General features: G+C 46.4%; 1 protein-coding gene across 3 annotated transcripts in view; it reads left to right on the top strand.

Moving 5' to 3' along the window:
• The first annotated feature begins 703 nt into the window (after window positions 1–703).
• The window catches only part of USP25 (ubiquitin specific peptidase 25), a 119773-nt gene continuing 97667 nt past the window's right edge, over window positions 704–22809 (top strand). For 2 of the 3 annotated variants that reach the window (XM_066347318.1, XM_066347317.1), the window contains exons 1-2: window positions 704–1102; window positions 22542–22619. In XM_066347318.1, coding sequence (XP_066203415.1) covers window positions 1058–1102; window positions 22542–22619 — 123 coding nt within the window. In that variant the 5' untranslated portion in view covers window positions 704–1057. Of the gene's footprint in view, window positions 1103–1378; window positions 1459–22541; window positions 22620–22809 lie in introns of those variants that run through there. The other variant, XM_066347319.1, reaches the window with a different exon arrangement.

Here is a 22809-nt window from a genome sequence, read left to right as displayed (position 1 = left end):
ATAATATTATTATGTAGCACCTAGGCAGTGACACTTTTGTAATATTGTTTGTTGTATAGACCATAATTCACTTATATCAAGTCTTTGGGAAAAGAACCTTATTTCTCCAGAGCCTGGCAGGGACTGGCACACGCTTGAATGAATGAAGTAGACGAAGAATGCCAATGTTATCGTATGAAATTATTGGTAAAGAAAAAAAAAAAGTACATTCCAGCAGAATTTCAGACAGCCATTTGCTCAAATCACTCTTGACTTTTTCCCTTTGGGCAAGTTGATTGCTTGGGAGACTCCTAGAAGGCGAGGGCAGAGGACAGGAGACAGAGAAGGGAGCCGGGGTGCAGGAGCGCACACGGTTTCGGGAAGTTGCGGGGCCCAGAGCGCGATGTTCGGTCTTGGAGGAGTTCGGGGAGCCGGCGAGCCGACAGTCCCGGGCACCGAGGAAGGCGGCCCTTCGGCCTGAGCCCGGAGCCCCGCGGAGCCCAACGCTGCAGCCGCGCCACCTGCGCCAGGGGCGGCACCGAGCCCCGCCCGCCGTGCGCCCCTCGCCCCACCCGGGAGGCGGGCGCGCCAGGAGGGGCGGAGCCCTGCGGGGGGCGGGGCGCCGGGCGGCCCCGCCTCGGCCCGCGGGTCACAATGTAGGGTTAGGGCGGCCGGCGGGCGGGGCGGGGCGCGGCGGGGGCGGAGTCGCGGGCAGGGGCGGCGACGGCTCGGGGGGAGGGGACGGAGGACGCGAGCGGGAGGAGGACAGCGCCATTCTGGCCGCCCTGCCTCCGTTCCTCCGTTCCCTCTCCCTGGCCCGCAGTGGCCGCGAGCGCCCGCGGAGGAGCGCGCGTGACGCGGCCCGGCCCGCTCGCGCCCCCGCGCCCCGGCGTCCGCCGCCCGCTCCGGGCCCGCGCTCCGGCGGGCCGCCCCGCGCCACCGGGTCGCCGCCTCGGCCCTCGCCGCCCGCGCCTCGCCGCCCGCCCGCGGGGCCCGCGCCCGCCGCCCGCCATCCCCTCCGCGCCTGGCTGGCGGGGCCGGACGCCGCCGCCCGGGTGGCCGCCGCGCCGCGGGGGCCATGACCGTGGAGCAGAACGTGCTGCAGCAGAGCGCGGCGCAGAAGGTGAGACGCCCGGGCCCCGCGCGCCCCGCGCCCCCGGCCCCGTGTCCCCGCGCCCCCGCGCCCCCGATCTCCGCCCGCGCGCCCGGCCCGGAGCCCGGAGCCCGGAGCCCGGCGCCGTCCTCTGCCGCCCCCGGCGCCGGGCTGCTCGCGGCGAGTGCGGTGTAGTTAGCGGGTTTCAATTCACTTCCTTCTTGCTGATTGTTTCCCTGTAACAGACGGTGTCGGGTATTTATGGAGAGCGACCCTCACATTCCTGCACTCCTTTCTGTGGCTTAATTAAACTTAGGCTTCTCCTAAAAAAGAAAATAAAGAAGAGCCAGTTGTCATCCCTTCTGCACACAGTTTGTACTTCGAAGGTAGGAACGTTCCAGGCCTGCTCTTTGGCAAAAGGGTCTCCTCCGGAATGCACTTGCCTGCCTGGCAGGGCAGGTGCGTGGACCAGGTGGACTCCTGGGCAGTAGAGGTTCTTTCCCTCTCCTCTTTTTTTTTTTTCCTCCCCCCCCCCCAGTATAGGAATCGCCCCTTAAGAAAGGAAACCTTTCTGGCCACGTTTATTCTAGGAATCTTCTGTCCGCTAAGTTTGACCTTGTTCCATCGTTCACCTTGTACTCTGGCCTCAGTCACGCATTCCAAGGATAACTTAAGTTAAAGACAAATCTATGTTTGTGAAGCTTCAGATCTCTTAACCGTCAGTAGTGAGAGACACTCCATTTATGCTAGATTTCAAGTGCACTGTCATGGCTTGAACCGTATCCTGAAGAGAGTTGGCTATGCTTTACTTTTTTTTCTCTCTTTTTCGGTCAAGCATTGTGAGTAAAACGAACCCATTACTTGAGTCGCGTTGGAATTATAACTACACTTGACTGTGAGTAGCTACCCGAGCTGTGTGTGATTTATCTGGATGAGTAATGAATGCCCCACCCTGTGGTCGTTTTGGCAGAGTTACCCTACCTGTGCTTGGTTATAGAATCAGGCCTGCTGTCCTAAAATGTGCCCGTGTTTATATTCACAGCCTGCTGAGTTTCTGCTTCGAGATTATTTTTAGAATTCTATGATAGTGCTTGAAGTAATTGAAGATGCTGAAGAATTTTGGAAAGCGAGAAGAGTGTATTGTTATTTCAGGCCCTTTGGGAAAGTTATCTTGTACCTCTTGTGTGAACTGTTACTGGTAAATTTAGAAGGCTGTTGCAGACTGCCGTTTATTGACAGTGAAATCATTGAAGATTTAATAATGGGAGTTTAGAACAGTTTATCTCCTCATCTGCTCTATTCTGTTTTGAATATCTTCAACTTTAGTTTTTGATGTTTGAGTATGTGATAAAGTGTTAACACTTAGAATGGGATTTTGTAGTTGTGTATACTGAGTAATAGATTTGGTGTCTTTTGTTTGAATGTTAAAGCCTATTTCAAAGTGAAAACTGTAGTTAATATTTTTTACATCTCTTCAGTTTGAACAATGCCAAACAGTTTGTGAGTTTTTAAAATTGATTTTGACTAAAGAGTATCCTTCTTTAGCATAGGATCAGATAGTACAGCTCTGCCTGGTTCAGAGGTGTATACATAAAGTTATAGCAGTAAGAATCAAGTTACTGAAAGTGATCTTGGCCATGAAGTCCAATTTCCTAGTTTAAGGAACCCGCTCCTTACATAGAGTAGTTGTTATTTTAAAGTATTACCATTTTGATGCTGTTTTTGATGTATGTCAGATAATTTCATTGATATTGGGGATTTTTTTTAAAGCAATATAATTATTTTTACACTTCCATTATGATATTTGTGTGATTTTTTTTAAAAGAAACACTTAATGTGTTTGTTTACTTCCTGTACTTTGTTATTTATATTAGAACTATTTAAAAAATATTTTATGAATATTTTATTGCCACCTACTTCAAATAAATGGATAGATTTAAATCCACCAAACTGGTGACTAGGAAGTGGACCTCAAGTTGGTAACTAGGAAGTGCACCTTCTTTAGAAGAAGCAAAAGTGAAACTTTGTTTACACTTCAAAACTTTCTGAATTATCAGTAAAACGAAAGTTGTCTTGTGCGTGTTGCACAACCAGGATTTTAGTCTGTTTTGTGCTCTTCTTTAAAAAATTGTGTGTGTGGGTGTGTGTGTGTGTATGCATTTGTATAACATTAGTTTTACATAAAGAGCTATATTCTGGGGGTTGGAACAGTTCTCTATATTTTGAAGGTGTTTTTTTCTTCCTGAAGAATATATGATTAGTGATTTTTTTTTTCAAACTAGCACAACACAGAACTTCCGTGGGTTGTTTGTTTACCTACAGAATAGCTGGTCACAATGTGTTGTAAACGAAGGAGGTATCTTTTCCTCTGATGTGTTCTTTACTTGTCCCTAAAGTTTGGCTATGACAGAGAGCTAGGAGATCTAGTTCAGTTGTAGGGAGCTGCTTTTCTGAGGTTTAGATGATGTAGATGAGATGGAGTTGGAGGCAGATTAAGTACAGTTAAGTCCTGTCATTTGGGCTTGAGCATGTATCTTAAGCCTTTATGCTTGGTATTTTTCTAAGTGCAGGATTCTTAAATCTCAGAAACTTGGTACATAGATTCAGTTCCCAAGTAAAGATTCCTTTTTTTTTTTAATGTTTATTTTTATTGATTTTAGAGAGAGAGGAACGGAAAAAGAGAAACAGGAACATCAATCCGTTTCTTTATGTGCCCTGACCTGGGATCCAACCAACAATCTCTGTGCTTTGAGATGATTCTTTAACCAATCAAGCCCTGCATCCAGGGCCCAAGTGAGGTTTCTTTAGGGCAGCAATTAGAAGGCTTCCTCCCAGAGACCAAGTTAATTTATAGACGGAAGTTAGCAGGATACCATTTACATTAAATGCAACCTTCCGTTTTAAGTAAAATGTGACGTTTATGAGGGCAGGTATTTTGGCTGTTTTGTTTCACTGTAGGGCTTATAACAGTTCCTTGCACATAGTAGGTTTCAGTAATTATTTGATGATGAAATAATGAATGATTGTTTTCTGAAAGGGATGTACGCACAGTAATTTTGGTTCCCTGACTGAATCTCAAGATTTAACATTATTGAGAAATAATGAAAGGTGGAACAGGGCCGCTGTTGGAAAAGAGGCAGTGTAGTGGAAAGACAATAGGATGCGGGTGGGGCATAAATCACCTTTCTGTGACCTTGAGCAAGTCATTAAATGCCTCTGATTCATCTTTTAAAGCCTCAAAGTTAGTATGATTAGACATGAGCTAGTTTTCTTTTTTAGATCTGAGTGCTTGGTGGATCTAAGCATGCATTTTTTTCCAGCTAGGGAGGATATAAAAAAAAAAAAAAAAGAAGGAATAGAGGATGGAGAAAGAAGGAATTTTATGGCTCAACATTCAATTTTCAGTTAATTGCAGTGGGAGTTAGGCGGCAAGGATGGCACCAGAGTAACCAAATTAAAAGTTAAAACAAAATTTAAAAAACAAGACAAACTGGATTCAGGGTAAATGTCTTCCTTAGATAAAATATTATTTTCTAATTTAGATATCATCTAAAGTTGCAAAAATACAGTACAGGTGGGGTATTTACTGTATACTTAAGGAATTACGCTAATAATATTTTCAACATTTTTTTTTTATTCATTTTTAGAGAGGAGAGAGAGAGGGAGAGAGAGAGACAGAGAAAGAAGGGGGGAGGAGCTGGAAGCATCAACTCCCATACGTGCCTTGTCCAGGCAAGCCCAGGGTTTCGAACCGGTGACCTCAGCATTTCCAGGTCGACACTTTATCCACTGCGCCACCACAGGTCAGGCTGAACATTTTTTTTGTTTAATCTTTCCAACCACCTTATTAGATGAGCACTGTTCCCCCCTCCCCTCCCCCATGTTGTGGTTGAGGAAACAGTATTATAGAATTTAAGAACTAGAGTAGCATTTCATTGTTAGTGTTTGCTGAATGGAGATGGGATTTAAACTCAGGGTCATAAGGCTCTGGAGCTCTTAACCATTGTGCTCTTTGGCTTTCTGATACAGTGTGATTTAGTCGTGATACCTCCAAATTCGTTGTACAAAACTGTAATCCAGAGTTTGGTATCTGTATTCTTACATGAGGTTGGTTACATGGTTTGCTTTTGTGCAGATGGGCTTCCAAGGTAAAGTTAGGTCATAAAATCATTAGAAAGCTTTTTGTGTTTAGGATTAGGTTAACTCCTTCAAAACTGGTGCTATTAAATGATTCTTTATTGTTTAACCTAAGTACTTGTTACTTTGAAGTTTTGGTGACTATACTGGTATCAGGATGACATTTTTTTTTTTTTTTTTTTACAGCAGATTTTAGATAAGCTTTCCAAATTTTACTATCTTTTAGGCTTTCTGCTTCTTCCAGGTCAAGTTTAAGAATGCTTTATAGATTCAAGTTTTGTTTCATTTCGAGTTCTGCATATATTAGTCTGTTTTTTTAAATCTGTGTATAATAAGTAGGTAGAGCCCTTGTCCTTGCTTGTTTTGTTTTGTTCTTAGTAGTCTTTGCCAGATGTTGATCTATTTTTGGGGGCTTTCCAAAATCTGGTTTTTATTTCATATATAACCTTTATTTTGTCTTCTAACTTACTGATTTTTACTTTTGTCTTTAATATTTCTAATTTCTACTCATTCTAGTGGTTATATGGCTATTTTAATACTTGAATTCACAGTTAGTGAGTTTCCAATTATGTCTAATAATGAAAAGCACTTTGGGCTGTGGCGTTTCTCATCTGACTTCGCTTCGTAATATAAAATCCTGGAGCCCTGGCTGGTTAGCTCAGTCGGTTAAGAGCGACATTGGAAACAGCAAGGTTGTAGGTTGGATCCCAGGTTAGGACACACACGGGAAGCAACCAAAAAATACACAACTGAGTGGAACAACAGATGCTTCCCTTCCTCCTCCCTCTCTCTCCCTTCCTCTCTCTGTCTCTCTAAAAATAAAAAAGATATTAAGCCCTGGCCAGGTAGCTCAGTCGATGAGAGCGTTGTCCAAGAGCAGAAGGTTGCGGGTTCGATCCCCTGGTCAAGGCACATGCAGGAGCAGCTCCATGTTTCTGTCTGCCTCTCCCTCCCTGCCTTTCAAAAAAAAAGATTGTAATCATCTTGAATCCTGTGTTCATTCTCTCTTTGATTTCCTTTTTATTGCAACTATGAATTCCTGAAGGTATGTGTATTTATTTATTTATTTATTTATTTATTTATTTGGTGAGAGGAGGGAAGATGGTGAGGTAGACTCCCACATGCACCCTGACAGGGATCCACCCAGCAACCCCATCTGGTGGGGCCAATGCTCCAGTTCCAAACTGTGTTTAGCACCTGACAGTGATGTGCTCCAATGGAGCTATCCTCAGCACCTCAGCACGGGGCCACGCTTGAACCAGTCCAGTCACTGGTTGTGAGAGGGAAAGAGGGTGGTAAGGGGGATAGGGTGGGAGGAGAAGCAGATGGTCACTTCTGCTGTGTGCCCCGGCAGGGAATTGAATTTGGGACATCCATACGCCAGCTGGATGCTCTATCCACCAGCCAGGGCTGGCATGTGTGTTGTTGTTTTTTTCGTATTTTTCTGAAGCCGGAAACGGGGAGAGACAGTCAGACAGACTCCCGCATGCGCCCGACCGGGATCCACCCGGCATGCCCACCAGGGGGCGACGCTCTGCCCACCAGGGGGAGATGCTCTGCCCCTCCGGGGCGTCGCTCTGCTGCGACCAGAGCCACTCTAGCGCCTGGGGCAGAGGCCAAGGAGCCATCCCCAGCGCCCGGGCCATCTTTGCTCCAATGGAGCCTTGGCTGCGGGAGGGGAAGAAAGAGACAGAGAGGAAGGAGGGGGTGGGGGTGGAGAAGCAAATGGGCGCTTCTCCTATGTGCCCTGGCCGGGAATCGAACCCGGGTCCCCCGCACGCCAGGCTGACGCTCTACCACTGATGTGTTTTTAAATTGTTTTAAATTTAGGAACTTTTTCCAACCTCAGTATCTAAAAGATATTTATATATCTTTTCTATTAAGTTTTTAAAGTTATGTTTCCAACATTTCAACCTTATTTCATGAGCCCTTCATTTCTGTCTCTGGTATTAGGTAGGGCTCCAATTTCATATTTAGTATGTATGTGGGGGGGGGGGGTGTTTTTTGGTGTTTTTTTTTTCACAGAGACAGAGAGAGGGATAGACAGGGACAGACAGGAACGGAGAGATGAGAACCATCAATCATTAGTTTTTCAGTGCACACTGCAATACCTTAATTGTTCATTGATTGCCTTCTCATAGGTGCCTTGACCGTGGGCCTTCAGCAGACCGAGTAACCCCTTGCTGGAGCCAGCGACCTTGGGCTCAAGCTGGTGAGCTTTTGCTCAAACCAGATGAGCCCTCGCTCAAGCTGGCGACCTCGGGGGTCTCGAACCTGGGTCTTCCGCATCCCAGTTCGACGCTCTATCCACTGCGCCACCGCCCGGTCAGGCTGTGTGTGGTTATTTTTGTTGTCTCTCTTACCTGATTGGAGAGTTAAATGCTTTCTCCCACGGAACTGATATGCCATCTCTGTCATACTAAAACTTGACGGAAAATGCTGGTTTTTTTCCCTGAGCTGTTTTGTTCCATCATTCATCTTGTGAATACTGTTCTGCCTTCATTGCTGTAGCTTCATAATAAGCTCTAGTTGCTAGAAGAGTAAGTTTGCTTTTCTTCTTCCAAGGTGCCATGCGCTTGATTCTTCCTCAGAAATTTCAGAATAGTCATTCCAATTCCTCAGAGAAACCTGTTTGAGTTTTTTTTTTTTATTAATTTCCTTGAATCCGTAGAGCAGTTTGGGATCAGTAACATCTTTACGATACTGAGTCTCTCCATGAACTGGGTATACTTTTTTTTTTTTTTTTTTTTTTTTGTATTTTTCTGAAGCTGGAAACGGGGAGAGACAGTCAGACAGACTCCCGCATGCGCCCGACCTGGATCCACCTGGCACGCCCACCAGGGGGCGATGCTCTGCCCCTCCGGGGTGTCGCTCTGTTGCGACCCAGAGCCACTCTAGCACCTGGGGCAGAGGCCAAGGAGCCATCCCCAGCGCCCGGGCCATCTTTGCTCCAATGGAGCCTCGGCTGCGGGAGGGGAAGAGAGACAGAGAGGAAGGAGAGGGGGAGGGGTGGAAAAGCAGATGGGCACTTCTCCTGTGTGCCCTGACCGGGAATCGAACCCAGGACTTCTGCACGCCAGGCTGACGCTCTACCACTGAGCCAACTGGCCAGGGCGGGTATACTTTTTTTTATTTAGATCTTCTTTAGTATCTCTTAATTCAGTTTATAACTTTAACTGTAGGATTCTTAAACATTATTTGTTCTAGATAATTATTTATTATAACAATTATATGTGGTCCTTTAAAATATTTGTTTTTTGTTAGTGGTGTGTTAATTTGTTAGTGGCTTTTGTACATTAACCTTCTGTCTAGCCACCTTGCTAAGCATTTCTGTTTTACTGGTTTTCCAGAGGTAATTTGGGGGTATTGTATGTAAAAGGTTATATGCATACATCATGATGGTTTTATTAATTTACTTTCTTTTCTTTTTTTTTTTTGCCTGTAAGATGATAGTGGATATTGCTGTTTTATTGCTGATTTTAAAGGATTGATCCCAATTTGGATACCTAGTGCACTTCTAAAGTGTTTACATTTGTTAGCTGTACAGACATATGTTATAAAGAGGGTTCTCTTTCTAAAGAACTAAAGGTTATTGTGTACTTCTTCCTTTGGCCACAGTGACTCTTGTGAATGTTCTCGCTCCCGGCATCCTGGTGGGGTCGAGGGGAGGTAGCTTGTTTGTCGGCCGCTTCTCTGTCAGCCGAGGTCTTTTCTCTTGGTGGTGTGTGTATGAATCATTTCTGGAAAGCTTTTTTGTATGTGTATGTGTGAGAAATAAAGTTATATTTGTACAACCCAGGCATGAAATAGACTATCTTATTCTAGAAGTCTCCTTTGTGCCTCTCCCACACTGTCCCTCCCTTCTGCATCCCACTAGCTGCTATCTTGACTTTCTGAAGTTAATGTTACCATGAAAACACCCATTTAAAAGTGTATAATTAGATGAATTTTGACATACAGAATAATTCTGTCACTCCGAAAGATTCCCTTGTGTCACCTTTCCCATTTAGTATTCCCACCCTCTCTATTCCAGGTAACTGTTGCTCTGATTTTTATCCCTGTAGATCAGTTTTGGCTGTTTTAGGTCTTTACATAAGTGGAAGCATAATACTTTTTCTTTGCATTTGATATTTTTTGCTCAGTAAAATATATCTGATATTGCATGTTGTTGCATGTATTAGTAATTTATTTTTCTTTATTACTGAGTAATATCTTAATCTAAAATTTGTGTGAACATGTAGCTGTTGGCGGCCTTTGAGTTGTTTCTAATTTGTGGCTCTTGTCAATAATGTTGCTACATGGCCAGTTGTAAGCAGGTCTTTGAGTAGACATAGTTGCAGTTCTCTTGGGCAGATACTTTGTTACAAGGTGTTGCTAAGTGGTTATTCAAAGCCTTCCGTTCCCATTTGCAGTGGATGGGCGTTCTAGTTTGTCTACATTTTTGTGGACATCTAGTGTCACATTTTATGTTTTAGCTATTATAGTGAGGATGTTGTGGTACCTCAGTATGGAATTCATTTGTATTTCCCTAATGACTGTTTTAAACTTTTTAAATGTGCTTATTAGCCATTTTTGGATGATTTAACAATACTGCTGCTTCTCACAAGATCATCCATAACAATAGCTACTTACTCTTCCAAGTCTGCAAATGGCTAAAGCGTGAATTCAAGATGTTACTAGCGGTTAAACATTTTGGGAGCAAGTGTTAATATGCTCATGAAACAAAATGAAACAGCACAGTTTTCCCATCACTCTTTTTTTATTTTAAACTAATACAAATATTGATCGACCTACGACCTATGCAACTTATGACCATTCAACTTTACGACCACAATCGCTAGCCACAACTGCTCCACGTCTGGCAGCGCAAGCGTTGCCCAGCTGGGTGTAAGACAGTGCGGACCAGCTTCCGGCAGCACTACCGTCTCCGCGAGCACCATTTCAACTGTTATCCCAGACTCGGTTCAGCAATTTATGTTTTGTGTCTTGGATATTTTTCATCAAACCCCTCCCAAGATGTCTACCAAGAGGAAATTGTCTTTGCAGATACTAAACCAGTTGTACTGGTAATGCAGTGTTTTACTTAAACCTGACGAATATAAAAATAAGAAACAAAATGGTGTAGAGATGATACAAATGGCATAAAATGAACAAAGAAAATTATGATATATAACAATAATGAAAGAAAATTATGATAAAATATGACTTAAAGATCTTTATAACATCATTTCACAGTGCTGTATATATAGCCTACTCAACTTACGACCAAATCATGTTATGACTGGTCTGTTGGAACCAATCGTGGTCGTAAGTCGAGCACTAGCTGTACCTGATAAAAAGGCTCATTGCTGAATAATGAAAGCCCCCCCTTTTTAATTGATGTCTCAGACTAACATTAAATTAATTTATGTGGTAATCTGTTGCACACACAATAGGAATCTTCATGACGTGTATTTTGTTCGGAGGGTACAAGATACTTTTACCTTGTGGTGGGTTTGGATGTAGTTGGCAGGTGGGATGAACTGGGGAGTTAGATGGTTGGTAGGCAATAGGGCAGAGAAAGACTTTTTTTTTTTAATTTACAATATTTTGGTCCATGTGAGAGAAAGACAGAAGTGGAGCCTGATTTGAACTGGAACAGAGAACACTTACTACTTGCTGGGATTTTGTTGGTGCTGTTCAGCCCGGAAGAGGGGGCAGTAGGGTGGGCTGCGGTCAGCTGGAGCCTCGGATCGCTGCAGAGCTGTGGGAGTTGGGTCCCCTGGGACCCGTCAGGAAGGCCCCTGGGTCTGCCCGTGGGGCCTTCGGGGAAGGTGTGGGGCAGGGCCAGGCTGAGGACGAGGATTGCAAGGGCCCTAGCCATAGTCCAGTGCCTCAGGTTGAAACTTTCCAGCGTTGGAAGAAGCCGCTCTCTGCACAGGGGTCCTGGGCTCGGTAGACACACTTTGTGCCTGTTTTGTTTGCACCGAACAGATGCTCAGAACTGATTTCCAGGCCTCTTCCCCAGGGGGGCAAGGCTTCAGGTCAGTGATAGACTGTGGAGCTAACAGAGCTGACAGCGTCCTGGCTGGTGGCTCTGAGGGAGAGCACCGGTGCGTCTGAGCATGCGTGGCCGTGGCTGGGTAGATGAAGGCAGGACCTGAGATGGCCGGGTCAGCTCCGTAATTTCTGTGGAGTTCCCTGGGTGGGGGGGGGGGGGCAGGCTTCTGGGGGTTTGGGTACCAGAGCAGCCCCCTCAGGGCCTGGGGTCCTGTGTGAGCGGGTGTGGTCCTAGGGCCCTGTGAATGTTGGTATTATTTGGTGTTGCCATTATCTTACTCTTGGCCATCTTGGGGTTGGCTCAGGCAGACACTAGCCTCAGGGTCTGTGGTTTCCTGGGTGCGAAGCAAGTCCCTTCTGTGCATTCTTGGCCGTGCAGGTGGTATTCACGTCCCCCTGGGACCCGCTGCACTGCCTGGGGAGCAGGTAGCGGTGTCTGGGTTCCGTGTGCAAAGGGAGGGGGCTGCTCCCAGCACCTGTGTTTCTCCTTACTCCTGTCTTAGGGTCTCCGGGGGCTGTCTATGCCAGTGAGAGGGGCAGGGCTGTGGGAGGGGCTTCCTCCTGTCTTAGGGTCTCCGGGGGCTGTCTATGCGGGTGAGAGGGGCAGGGCTGTGGGAGGGGCTTCCTCCTGTCTTAGGGTCTCCGGGGGCTGTCTATGCCAGTGAGAGGGGCAGGGCTGTGGGAGGGGCTTCCTCCTGTCTGAGGGTCTCCGGGGGCTGTCTATGCCAGTGAGAGGGGCAGGGCTGTGGGAGGGGCTTGCTCCTGTCTTAGGGTCTGGGGGGGGGGCTGTCTATGCCAGTGAGAGGGGCGGGGCTGTGGGAGGGGCTTCCTCCTCTCTTAGGGTCTCCGGGGGCTGTCTATGCGGGTGAGAGGGGCAGGGCTGTGGGAGGGGCTTCCTCCTGTCTTAGGGTCTCCGGGGGCTGTCTCTGCGAGTGAGAGGGGCAGGGCTGTGGGAGGGGCTTCCTCCTGTCTTAGGGTCTCCGGGGGCTGTCTATGCGGGTGAGAGGGGCAGGGCTGTGGGAGGGGCTTCCTCCTGTCTGAGGGTCTCCGGGGGCTGTCTATGCCAGTGAGAGGGGCAGGGCTGTGGGAGGGGCTTGCTCCTGTCTTAGGGTCTGGGGGGGGGGGCTGTCTATGCCAGTGAGAGGGGCGGGGCTGTGGGAGGGGCTTCCTCCTCTCTTAGGGTCTCCGGGGGCTGTCTATGCCAGTGAGAGGGGCAGGGCTGTGGGAGGGGCTTGCTCCTGTCTTAGGGTCTCTGGCGGCTGTCTATGCTAGTGAGAGGGGCAGGGCTGTGGGAGGGGCTTCCTCCTGTCTTAGGGTCTCCGGGGGCTGTCTATGCGGGTGAGAGGGGCAGGGCTGTGGGAGGGGCGCGGCGGGGCGCTGCTGGGACCTGGTGCCTCTCTGCCCCTCACTGAGCATCCTTTTTCTTCTGTAGTCTTCATCTTGCTAAGGAGTTGTGGGAATTTATGTCTTCTGAATGTCTTTTGTTATACATACATTTTTTTCTCTCAGTATATAGCTTATTTTCTTGTCAGTTTCTGTGATCAGTGTATTTTATTTATTTCTTTAAAGATTTTAGTTTTAGAGAGGAGATAGAGAGAAAGGAGGGAGAAGCATCAACTCCCATATGTACCTTGACCGGGAAGCCCAGGGTTTCAAAACCGGCGACCTCAGCGCTCCAGGTTGATGCTTTATCCACTGCGCCACCACAGGTCATACAGTCAGCATATTTTAACATTATTAAAGTTCATTTTGCTTTTCTTTTTTCTTTTAATGTGCTTTAACTTGATAATTTTGCACCGTGTCTGCAAAAATTTTTTCATATATTTCTGTCTAAAATGTTTTATTGTTTTAGCTTTTGTGTTTAAGTCTGTGGTCTATATGGAGTTTATTTTTGTGTGTGCGCCGAGGTGTAAGAGTCAAGGCTTATATGAAATTAATGAACCACGTGTTGTAGTTCAGTTTACACCAGGGGTCCCCAAACTTTTTACACAGGGGGCCAGTTCACTGTCCCTCAGACCACTGGAGGGCTGGACTATAAAAAAACTATGAACAAATCCCTATGCACACTGCACATATCTTATTTTAAAGTAAAAAAACAAAACAGGAACAAATACAATATTTAAAATAAAGAACAAGTAAATTTAAATCAACAAACTGACCAGTATTTCAATGGGAACTATGCTCCTCTCACTGACCACCAATGAAAGAGGTGCCCCTTCTGGAAGTGCGGTGGGGGCCGGATAAATGGCCTCAGGGGGCCGCATGCAGCCCGCGGGCCTTAGTTTGGGGACCCCTGGTTTACACCTCCCGTATAGGCTAGAACATTTTACTGTTGAAAAACTATTTGGTTATCTTTCTGTGTATTTATGGACCATAAGATTTGTTTTCTTTTCTCTGACATATTTGTTTCACTGGTTCTATCTTTTGGGTTGTTTTGTCCTTTTGTTTATTTGATGGAGTTCTTTATAGCCCAGATACTCCCCCCAACCCCACGAACATATTTTGTAAATATCCTTTCCCATTTTCACAGTGTCTTTTTACTCCCTTTAAGGTGTCCTTTTGTAAATAGAAGTTTCTTTTAATTTGGTCTCATATATAATGTTTCCTTTATTATTTGAACTTCTATACCAGGGGTCGGGAACCTACGGCTCACGAACCAGATGTGGCTCTTTTTTTTTTTTTTTTTGTATTTTTCTGAAGGTGGAAACGGGGAGAGACAGTCAGACAGACTCCCACATGTGACCGACCGGGATCCACCCGGCATGCCCACCAGGGGGCGTCACTCTGTTGCGACCAGAGCCACTCCAGCGCCTGGGGCAGAGGCCAAGGAGCCATCCCCAGCGCCCGGGCCATCTTTGCTCCAATGGAGCCTTGGCTGCGGGAGGGGAAGAGAGAGACAGAGAGGAAGGAGAGGGGGAGGGGTGGAGAAGCAGATGGGCGCTTCTCCCGTGTGCCCTGGCCGGGAATCGAACCCAGGACTTCTGCACGCCAGGCCCACGCTCTACCACTGAGCCAACCGGCCAGGGCCAGATGTGGCTCTTTTGATGGCTGCATCTGTCTCACAGACAAATCTTTAATAAGAAAAATAATAATAACATTAAAAATATAAAACAGTCTCAGGTATTACAATCCATTCATTTCCTACTGCTCACGTTCATGGTTGTGGGTGGCTGGAGCCAATAACAGCTGTCCTCCAGGACAACACCAAATTTTTATTGGATAATGGGTAACATACACAGGCTGTTGTATGGCTCTCACGGAATACATTTTAAAATATGTGGCATTCGTGGCTCTCTCAGCCAAAAAGGTTCCTGACCCCTGTTCTATACCCTGTTTCATGAAAACATTCTCTTTTGTTGCCAAGTGTTTTTCTCTTTCTGCATTCCGTACTTAAGTCTTATTTTACTCGGATTTGAATTGTGCATATTGTTTGAGGAGGTCTTCAAATCCGGTTTTCCCTTCTGGAGAACCAGCAACTCTATTGGAAAGTTTCTCCTCCCCATTGATACTCTTCCTGGTGACTATTCTTTTATCCTTGAGTTGGGACTTTTTTTTAAAGAAAAATAGGTCTCAGGGAATTTCCCCTGAATTAAAGTATATATTTATTATACTATTACTGAAGCTTACGTGAATATAATGTAGGCATAAATTTATTATGTTCTATTGTATGGTTCTTATGCACTAAAACTAAAAGCAACTAGTAACTTACATGTAGCGAAAAGTAAAAAATTTATAAAATTTAGAGTGACAAAGTACATTCAATGTGATAATGGTTCTGTCTTATAGAGGCTCCCTTGGCGCTTGGACCTTCAGCCAAGGTCATCGATATGCGTGTACCAGGATATTCCCGTGATACGTTATTGAACTCGGAGAGTCGATTTGATTGCTGTTGTCTACGTCTGTGACCCTAGTACTCAGTAGCCATTGTCTTAAGAGCGGTGTTGTCAGCCTTCTTGTTGTAGCATCATCCCAGGAACCTCAAAGTTTGGTCAGACTTAGTTTAAAACACTTTTTTTTCTGTAACTCAGTGAATGTATTATAAGTATTGCGATGTCTCTCAAGCAGAATGTTGAACAGAATAGGTAGTGTGATTTGTGTAGAGTGGGGATACAATTACTGCGAAAAAGAGGTAGTAACAGTGACAGCTTGCTTTTAAATTAGTGCCAAATAAGTGTGATTTATTAGAACTTGTGCGTACTTGACCTTGTGGGGAAATGTGAATGCCGGGGCAGCCGGGAGGGTGCACTCCTGTGCCGGGTGGTACCTGCTTCTGCAGCCCCCGGGAGACAGTGCTGGTACGCTGGGGTCCTGAGTGTGTTGTGGTTCATGCTGCTGCCCTCCCTTAGGGTTGCTGACCTTTGTTGCGGTGAAGGTTTTAAACCTTTCAAGTTTGCTGCCAAAACCTGTAGTATTTGAACACATATTACAAACACAAAGCAGCTGGGAATTTGGGGTAAGAACACAGCAGAATGTAAGCCCAGATGTTGGGCAAGATTTCTTTGAGTTAGGTTTTTCTGGGTGAACTTTCAGTCCATGTATTTAAACTGTTTAATTCGGGCTGTACAGCACGGTAAAATTTGACTTCTCATACAATATGCTATGTTTCTGCTTCTTAACTGGGAATTTTCCAAGGATTAGTTTTTGGGGCTTTTTTTTTTTTTCTGCTTCTTTGCAAGTTCTGTCTTTGAGAGATCATGTATTTTCTCAGTTACGAGTGTTCACTACTACCAAGTTGGAATGTTTAAAATAAATTTACACCCTTACATAAACTCTCATTGCAGGTTTTTAATTACCTGTTTCTGTTCAGACATCCAGTCATTGCTCATTGTTGTTCCATACATTCGATTATCCTTTACGTGAAGCACTTTGAGAAATAAGTAATACACAAAAAATAAATAATACACAGAAAGTAAGTTCGGTGATGGTGGGGGCCCAGGAATGCATAAATGGCCTTAGAAGTTCTGTATTATTTGGACCAGCGAGGGGACTCGAGGAAGAATGGAAGGACCTCATAGAGGAGGTCGTAGTAGTTGAAATGAACTGTTGAAGACTAATAGGCAGTTTGATGGTGTCACCCAGGGCAGACAGAAGTCCACAAACAAGGTGCCCTCTGTTCCATACAGGTAGCTTTGTGTTTGCTAATGAGGTAACTCCTGGTTGGAGGACAGGGCAGGTTCAGGATGGGGGTGGTTCCAAGAAAACCAGCCACTGGGCTGAGAGGGTTAGACTTTCAGCACACTCCACGGTCCAGGGAGGGGGAAAGGGTGGGGGATGGGGCCTCGTCCTCACTGGCCGATAATTGAACCAGTCATGCCTGCATAATGACATTTTTGGTGCCTATGTATTTCTATTAAGTGCTCAGTAAATAGTAGTGCTAGGCTAGAACTTAGCATGTATGTGGTTAATTTGCCCTTCCTAGTTGCTTCTGAGACTCATTCTCTTAAAACTGAGCTCTATCATTAGTATATTGTCAGGAGATAAAAAAAAATGCGTAAAGGAAAGTTGAAGCTGTCAGGGTCCAGTTAGGACACGGAAGCTGTACAAGAATTTGAATAGGGAAAGGTTACTACGAATAAATATTGACTAGGAGCAGAGGATTGGCTGCAGAACAGAGGGAGGTTGGGATTGAAGCCCACCGGATGAGGAGGAATAGAGGCTGGGACCTTCTGCACATAGCTCTTCTCTGGGTCCTGGGAGAAAGGCAGATAGAGCATGTGCCGTACTGGACGTAGCGTTATACAGGGTGCGTATCTAGGTGAGTGGAGTTTCTAATGTGTGTGTGTAACGAGGATGGCCCAACACTGGACTGGCTCTAGGGACTGCTTGCGGTCCACAGAGCTGTTAGGAATTGCACAGTATTCTAATAGTTTGAGAGCTCTTCAAGCGCGTTTATTTTGTTTTATTAGTATAAAGGATTTTATTTTTGGCCTGCAAGTTAATTATGAAACTTTGAAGTAAAGAAACTAGAGATGCATACAGATTTAATTGGACAAGAGAGCAAATACATCAGAAACCAGTCAGATCATTAGCATCAAAACAAGTTAAATGCATATTTTAGTTAAACTGCAGAGATCATCGTTAAAGGGTATGATTTGAGTCACAGAAGTTTTGCTGAATCACATGTTTTCATAATAGAGCGCTGTAACTTCAAAACACACTGTTCTGAAAGATTTGGCAAGTCGGGTTTCCGGGAGGGACTCAAATGCATGTTCCCATAAAGACCAGGTGTCACGGTGTTGGGCTCTTATTCGGCCTGGAAATGTATTTAATTCTGTGTGAACCTGGCTTAGAACAATATCTTTGGGGAAAATTGCATTTAGGGTTTCTGCTTATGATGCAGTTTTTTCATCTGCTAGTTAATGGGGGTGGGGGTTCCTTTGGGGGTGTGGACATCGTGCAGGTGTCAGATTGGTTGAAGGGGTGGCAAGCACGAATGAGAACTCTGGGGTGAGGGAGGGTGGGAACAAACATTTATTGAGGACCCACGATACTCATTGCCTGTTGCTACGTACTTCCCAGCAAGTATATCGTTACTCTTCATTTTTAATTACATGAAAGCTTAAGAAGGTTGCTCCAGGAGTCTATAAAAAGATAGGAAGACTTTTTAAATGCAGATTTCTGGCATTTTGAAGCCTAAATGTAAATAGTGGAGAAGAAGGGAAAAAGCGTACCTTCAGATTCACACACCTACGAAGGTCTGTGGTTAATTTAGCGCTAAAATGCTGTGAACGCAGAAGTTTGACGAGAAGCCTTGAGTCTGTGGCCGTGGAAAGGCCAAGCTACCCCCCTCCCCCGCCCCCATCCATGAGATGGCTCTGCAGACGATTTGTGGTTGGGAATTTCAGCAACACTCTGCACACTGCATCCTCAGCTGGAGGCAGGGTCGACAGGAACAGAGCGAGGACAGGGAGCCTATGGAATTCTGGGCGGGACGCAGGCGGGTATAGAAAACGGGCCTGACCTGCGTGGGCTGGCTGCTCCCAGCCTAGTTAGCCAGTGCCTCTCTTCCGCCGGTGAGTCCAAGCCCTGGGATCCGACCTGCGCTCTGGTTCCTCCGCAAGCTCCGCTGGATCTGGCCCTCAGTCCGTGCTTGCCCGGGTGCCCGTCGCGTGCTGGACACGGTGCTGCTCCCCGGGGACGCATCAGGGCGTGACGCGGGGCGTGCGCCGTCTTTGGACTTGTCTGGTCGTTGCCCCGTGGTGTCTATTCTTACAAGCTGGGGTGCCGGGAGAGCCTCTCCCCTCAAGAGAAGGCAGCTGAATGTACACAAAATATAACCCTTTGGATCAGAAAGCGGAGCAGTATTGGTTTTAGACCCTGAACGGAAGTGGGAGGGAAGGAAGAGGAGGACGAGGTGAGGCCTGGGGGGGCCCCTGAAGACCCGAGGGTTGCACTGGGGGAGACCCGCGAGGTCGGCGAGCCCTACAGGGGGAGGGGAGTGCAAGGTTGTGTGTGCTCCTTAAATTACAGATTTAAAAAAAAACCGATTCAGGAAATAAAAGGATTTTTATTCTTTTTTCTTCATCTTCTTTATTTTGCTTGTCTATCTGGTTAGAGGCAGGCTTCGGGCTTACCAAGACCTACTGAGGGACAAGTTATGTACTAGAAATGATCTGTCAGTGACGTCTGGGTAAGATGACACGTACCGGGGGAGTTGTGAGTTATCAGGGAGCTGCAGAGGCCCTCGCAGAAAGGGACATGTGTCTGGCCACGCGCCATCATGGCAGCAGTGTAATTAATTTTTTCATTGATGGGGGACGTTGGCATGTTTATCGCTTAGTACCTAGCAATGCCTGAGTGCATGTCCTTCTGACGTTTCATGATGCCTGGGGATTTTCTATGAAATTGGTCTGTCTTTCTCCATCGTTTCTTAGAAAATTTGAAGGCTTTCTTAGAGGTCATCGGAAGAGTTGCCTTCCCCCCCACCTCCCACCCCGCCCCAGGGATGGAAACCTTTGACTTTCTGTTCCTTTGCACTCAAAGCAAGTTTTATTTATATCTGGAAATTCAGTTAGAGGAACCGATGACTGACTTATGAGTCACTCACCCCTCAAGTCAGAACGCTTTCCGGCCCTGTGGTCAGCGACACATCCCTTCATGTACCAGAACCGGGGCCTCCTGCATCAAAGAGCGGTAGAAATTGGGGCTGAGGTGGTTTTGTTACTGAATCTTTAATCTCCAGAATCGGATATAGAGCAGGGCAGATATGGAAAGAGTGTAGGCTGTGGCATTTGGAAAACCTGTTTTTAGCTGCTCTGCAAGCGCTGACCACACGCAGCGGCGTCCGCCTCGGCTGCGACCACGCACCGTGGGTGCGCACGGCGAATGCAGAAGCAGTGTGCAGGTACCTCAGCTGATGAAACAAGGACCTACCCGCCTTATGCCCCAGCAGTCCCACTCCTGGGGAGATAGCCAAAGAAACCCGAAACACGGATTGGAAAGGATCTGTGCGCCCCTCTGTTCATGCCGCGTTACTTACATCAGCCAAGATGGGGAAGCGGCCCAAGTGTCCATCCGCAGACAAGTGGATAAAAAGAGCTGTGGTCCATTTACGCAATGGAATACCACTCAGCTATAGAAAAGAAGGAAGTCTTAACATTTTGAGACAGCACGATGGACCTGGAGAGTATTACGCTACGTGCCAGTCAGAGAAAGACAAGTACCATAATTTTACTTATATGTGGAATCTAATGAGTAAAATAAAATAACAACAAAAAAAATCCTGTTTTCATGTTTTATTCCTGGCTCTGCAGTTCCTAATCTCTTAAAGACTCTGTTAGCTATAAAACAAGAGTAACTTCCGAGAGGCGGTGTGCATGTGCCTGTGCACGTGTGTTAAATGAGATTAGATCCTGGAAGCGCGTAAGACAGTGTCTGGCATACAGCAGGCATACATACAGGAGATGCCTGTTCTCTTTCCTTGGCCTAAGCCAGTGATCTATTTTTGCATCCTCCGAAAGCTATTCCAGAGCGTTATAAAGATAATGTCTTTACTGAAACAGATTTCAGACAGACCCAGCAGTAGGTAGGGTTAACTGGGAAGAGAAAGAATTTCTGTGAAACCCTCTAATCTTTAAATGGTATTGAAATTACTAAGATCTCCTTTTCCTTGTAGCTACATAGTACTATGTTTTGCACATAGTAGACCCTTAAGGATGTCATCAAGCAGTAAAAGAACCTTGAGGAAGGAATCTGAAGGGTTGTGTATAGTGTTGGCTTCTTGGCTTATTGAGTTTTGTGGTTTTTGCAAGCCACTGACTCTCTTTTTTTTTTTTTCCTTTTTTTTTTGTATTTTTCTGAAGTTGGAAACGGGGAGGCAGTCAGACAGACTCCCACATGCGCCCGACCAGGATCCACCCAGCATGCCCACCAGGAGGCAATGCTCTGCCCATCTGGGGTGTCGCTCTGTCGCGACCAGAGCCATTCTAGCGCCTGAGGCAGAGGCCACAGAGCCATCCCCAGCGCCCGGGCCAACCTTGCTCCAATGGATCCTTGGCTGCGGGAAGGGAAGAGAGGGGGAGGGGTGGAGAAGCAGATGGGCGCTTCTCCTGTGTGCCCTGGCCGGGAATCGAACCCAGGACTCCTGCACGCCAGGCCGACGCTCTACCACTGAGCCAACTGGCCAGGGCCGCCACTGACTCTCTTTGGACATTGTGTCTTGCCCTTCTTGGTCCGGCAGTGTGAACAGGTCGAACCCACCTCATACTTCAGTAGATAAGACATTCATACAAGGAAGACCTCAGAGCTCAGAAAGGGAGCTCTAGAGATGGGAATGGTCGGTTCCATCTTGGATCTGAAATTGCTGGTCAAGGAGGAGAGAACTCTATGCAGGACATTTTTAGTTGTGGATCAGGGTGTATTGCAGATTCTTAAACATCCCTCAGTCTGGGTTTGTCAGATGCTCCCTCAAGATTAGATCCAGTTTGTGCATTTTGGGGGCAGGAATCCCACAGGTGAGGATATGTCGTCTTGGTGTACCGTATACTACACAACAGGAGCACAGACTGTCGTTTCCCCCCCTTGGTGATATTAACTGCCATCACTTGGTTGAGGTGCTTTCTGTCTGTTGTCTTCTTTATAGTTATTTTTTTCTCCTATTGTAATTCCTAGGAAAAGAACTTGAAGCCGTGTAACTAGCCTGTTTCTCATGAAACTCTCACCCAATAGTTTTAGCATCCATTGATGATTCTAGACCGAGTTATTACAGAGACGCAAGTAAAACATTTTCAAGAAAGATTTCATCAGATCCTTTTATTCTAGTGATATTTTGTTTATTGCAGGGGTCGGGAACCTTTTTGGCTGAGAGAGCCACGAACGCCACATATTTTAAAATGTAATTCTGTGAGAGCCATACAACGACGCGTGTACGTTACGCATTATCCAATAAAAATTTGGTGCTGTCCCGGAGGACAGCTGTGATTGGCTCCAGCCACCCGCAACCATGAACATGAGTGGTAGGAAATGAATGGATTGTAATACATGAGAATGTTTTATATTTTTAACGTTATTATTTTTTTTATTAAATATTTGTCTGTGAGGCCAGATGCAGCCATCAAAAGAGCCACACCTGGCTCGCAAGCCATAGGTTCCCGACCCCTGGTTTATAGTATCATTTCCAGGGATCTGGGTTTGTTTCATGGTTCTAGCCCGGGAACTCCTTTTGAGGAACGGTTGTGTGCAGGATCATGGCTCGCAGTTAGGGTAGTCCTTAGGGCTCAAGCAAATGAGGGCAAAATGTCAGTTCTACTTAGGATCTTTTATGGCAGATTGGAGAGTGAGAAGACTCTTCTTTCCTCAGACAGACCTTAGGATCCCCATAGTGAAATACCCGCCTGGTGCATGGCCTGACCCAAGGTACACGGGGAAGTTTCCAGAACTGCCCGGTTTCAGTCAGCGATGCCGTCCCCTCCTGGAGGTTGCCTAATGGATACCCGCTTTTCTTAACTCATCTTGGGCTGAGCCAGCGCGTGGACACGCCTTTTCATTCTGGAAACGTAACGGAGGCGGCACAGAACAGGCCAGAAACTCTCAGTTCGGGAAGACTTATTCCTGGGGAGCCACGGCCAAGTTCCCTCTCAGCGGAAACGTGACAGTGGCACACGGGCTTCCCGCAGTGTGTGGTTCATTCTTCCTGCAACAATGAAGCTTGTTCGGTCTGGCTTGAGTTCTTCTTAAGTCCAGTTCATTTTGCCTTTTCCGTCCCCCCCCCCCCCCCCCCCCCGCCCCCAGCTCCCAGCATCATTTATCTTCTCAGATTTCAGAGTGTGACGACTTTGCTGTTTCCTCCCCTCAGCACCAGCAGACCTTTCTAAACCAGCTGAGAGAGATCACCGGAGTGAATGACACCCAGATCCTGCAGCAAGCCTTGAAGGTAGGACCCCCTGTCGTACGACTGACAGTGTGTGTTCCACCCCATTTCTACTGCTCACCGTGTTGGAGCGTTGAGGTTTCCAGTTATACCCTGTGGTGGTGGTAGAGCTGTAAGAAAGGACTTCTGTGCAGTCAGAAGCTTTCTTAACATAACCTGCTCCGATGCTGAGCCTGTGAGCTCTCAGCACTGC

This window comes from Saccopteryx leptura, chromosome 8, assembly GCF_036850995.1.
Source record: "Saccopteryx leptura isolate mSacLep1 chromosome 8, mSacLep1_pri_phased_curated, whole genome shotgun sequence".
Lineage (NCBI taxonomy): Eukaryota > Metazoa > Chordata > Mammalia > Chiroptera > Emballonuridae > Saccopteryx > Saccopteryx leptura.
This window is presented reverse-complemented; position numbering and strand designations above follow the sequence as displayed.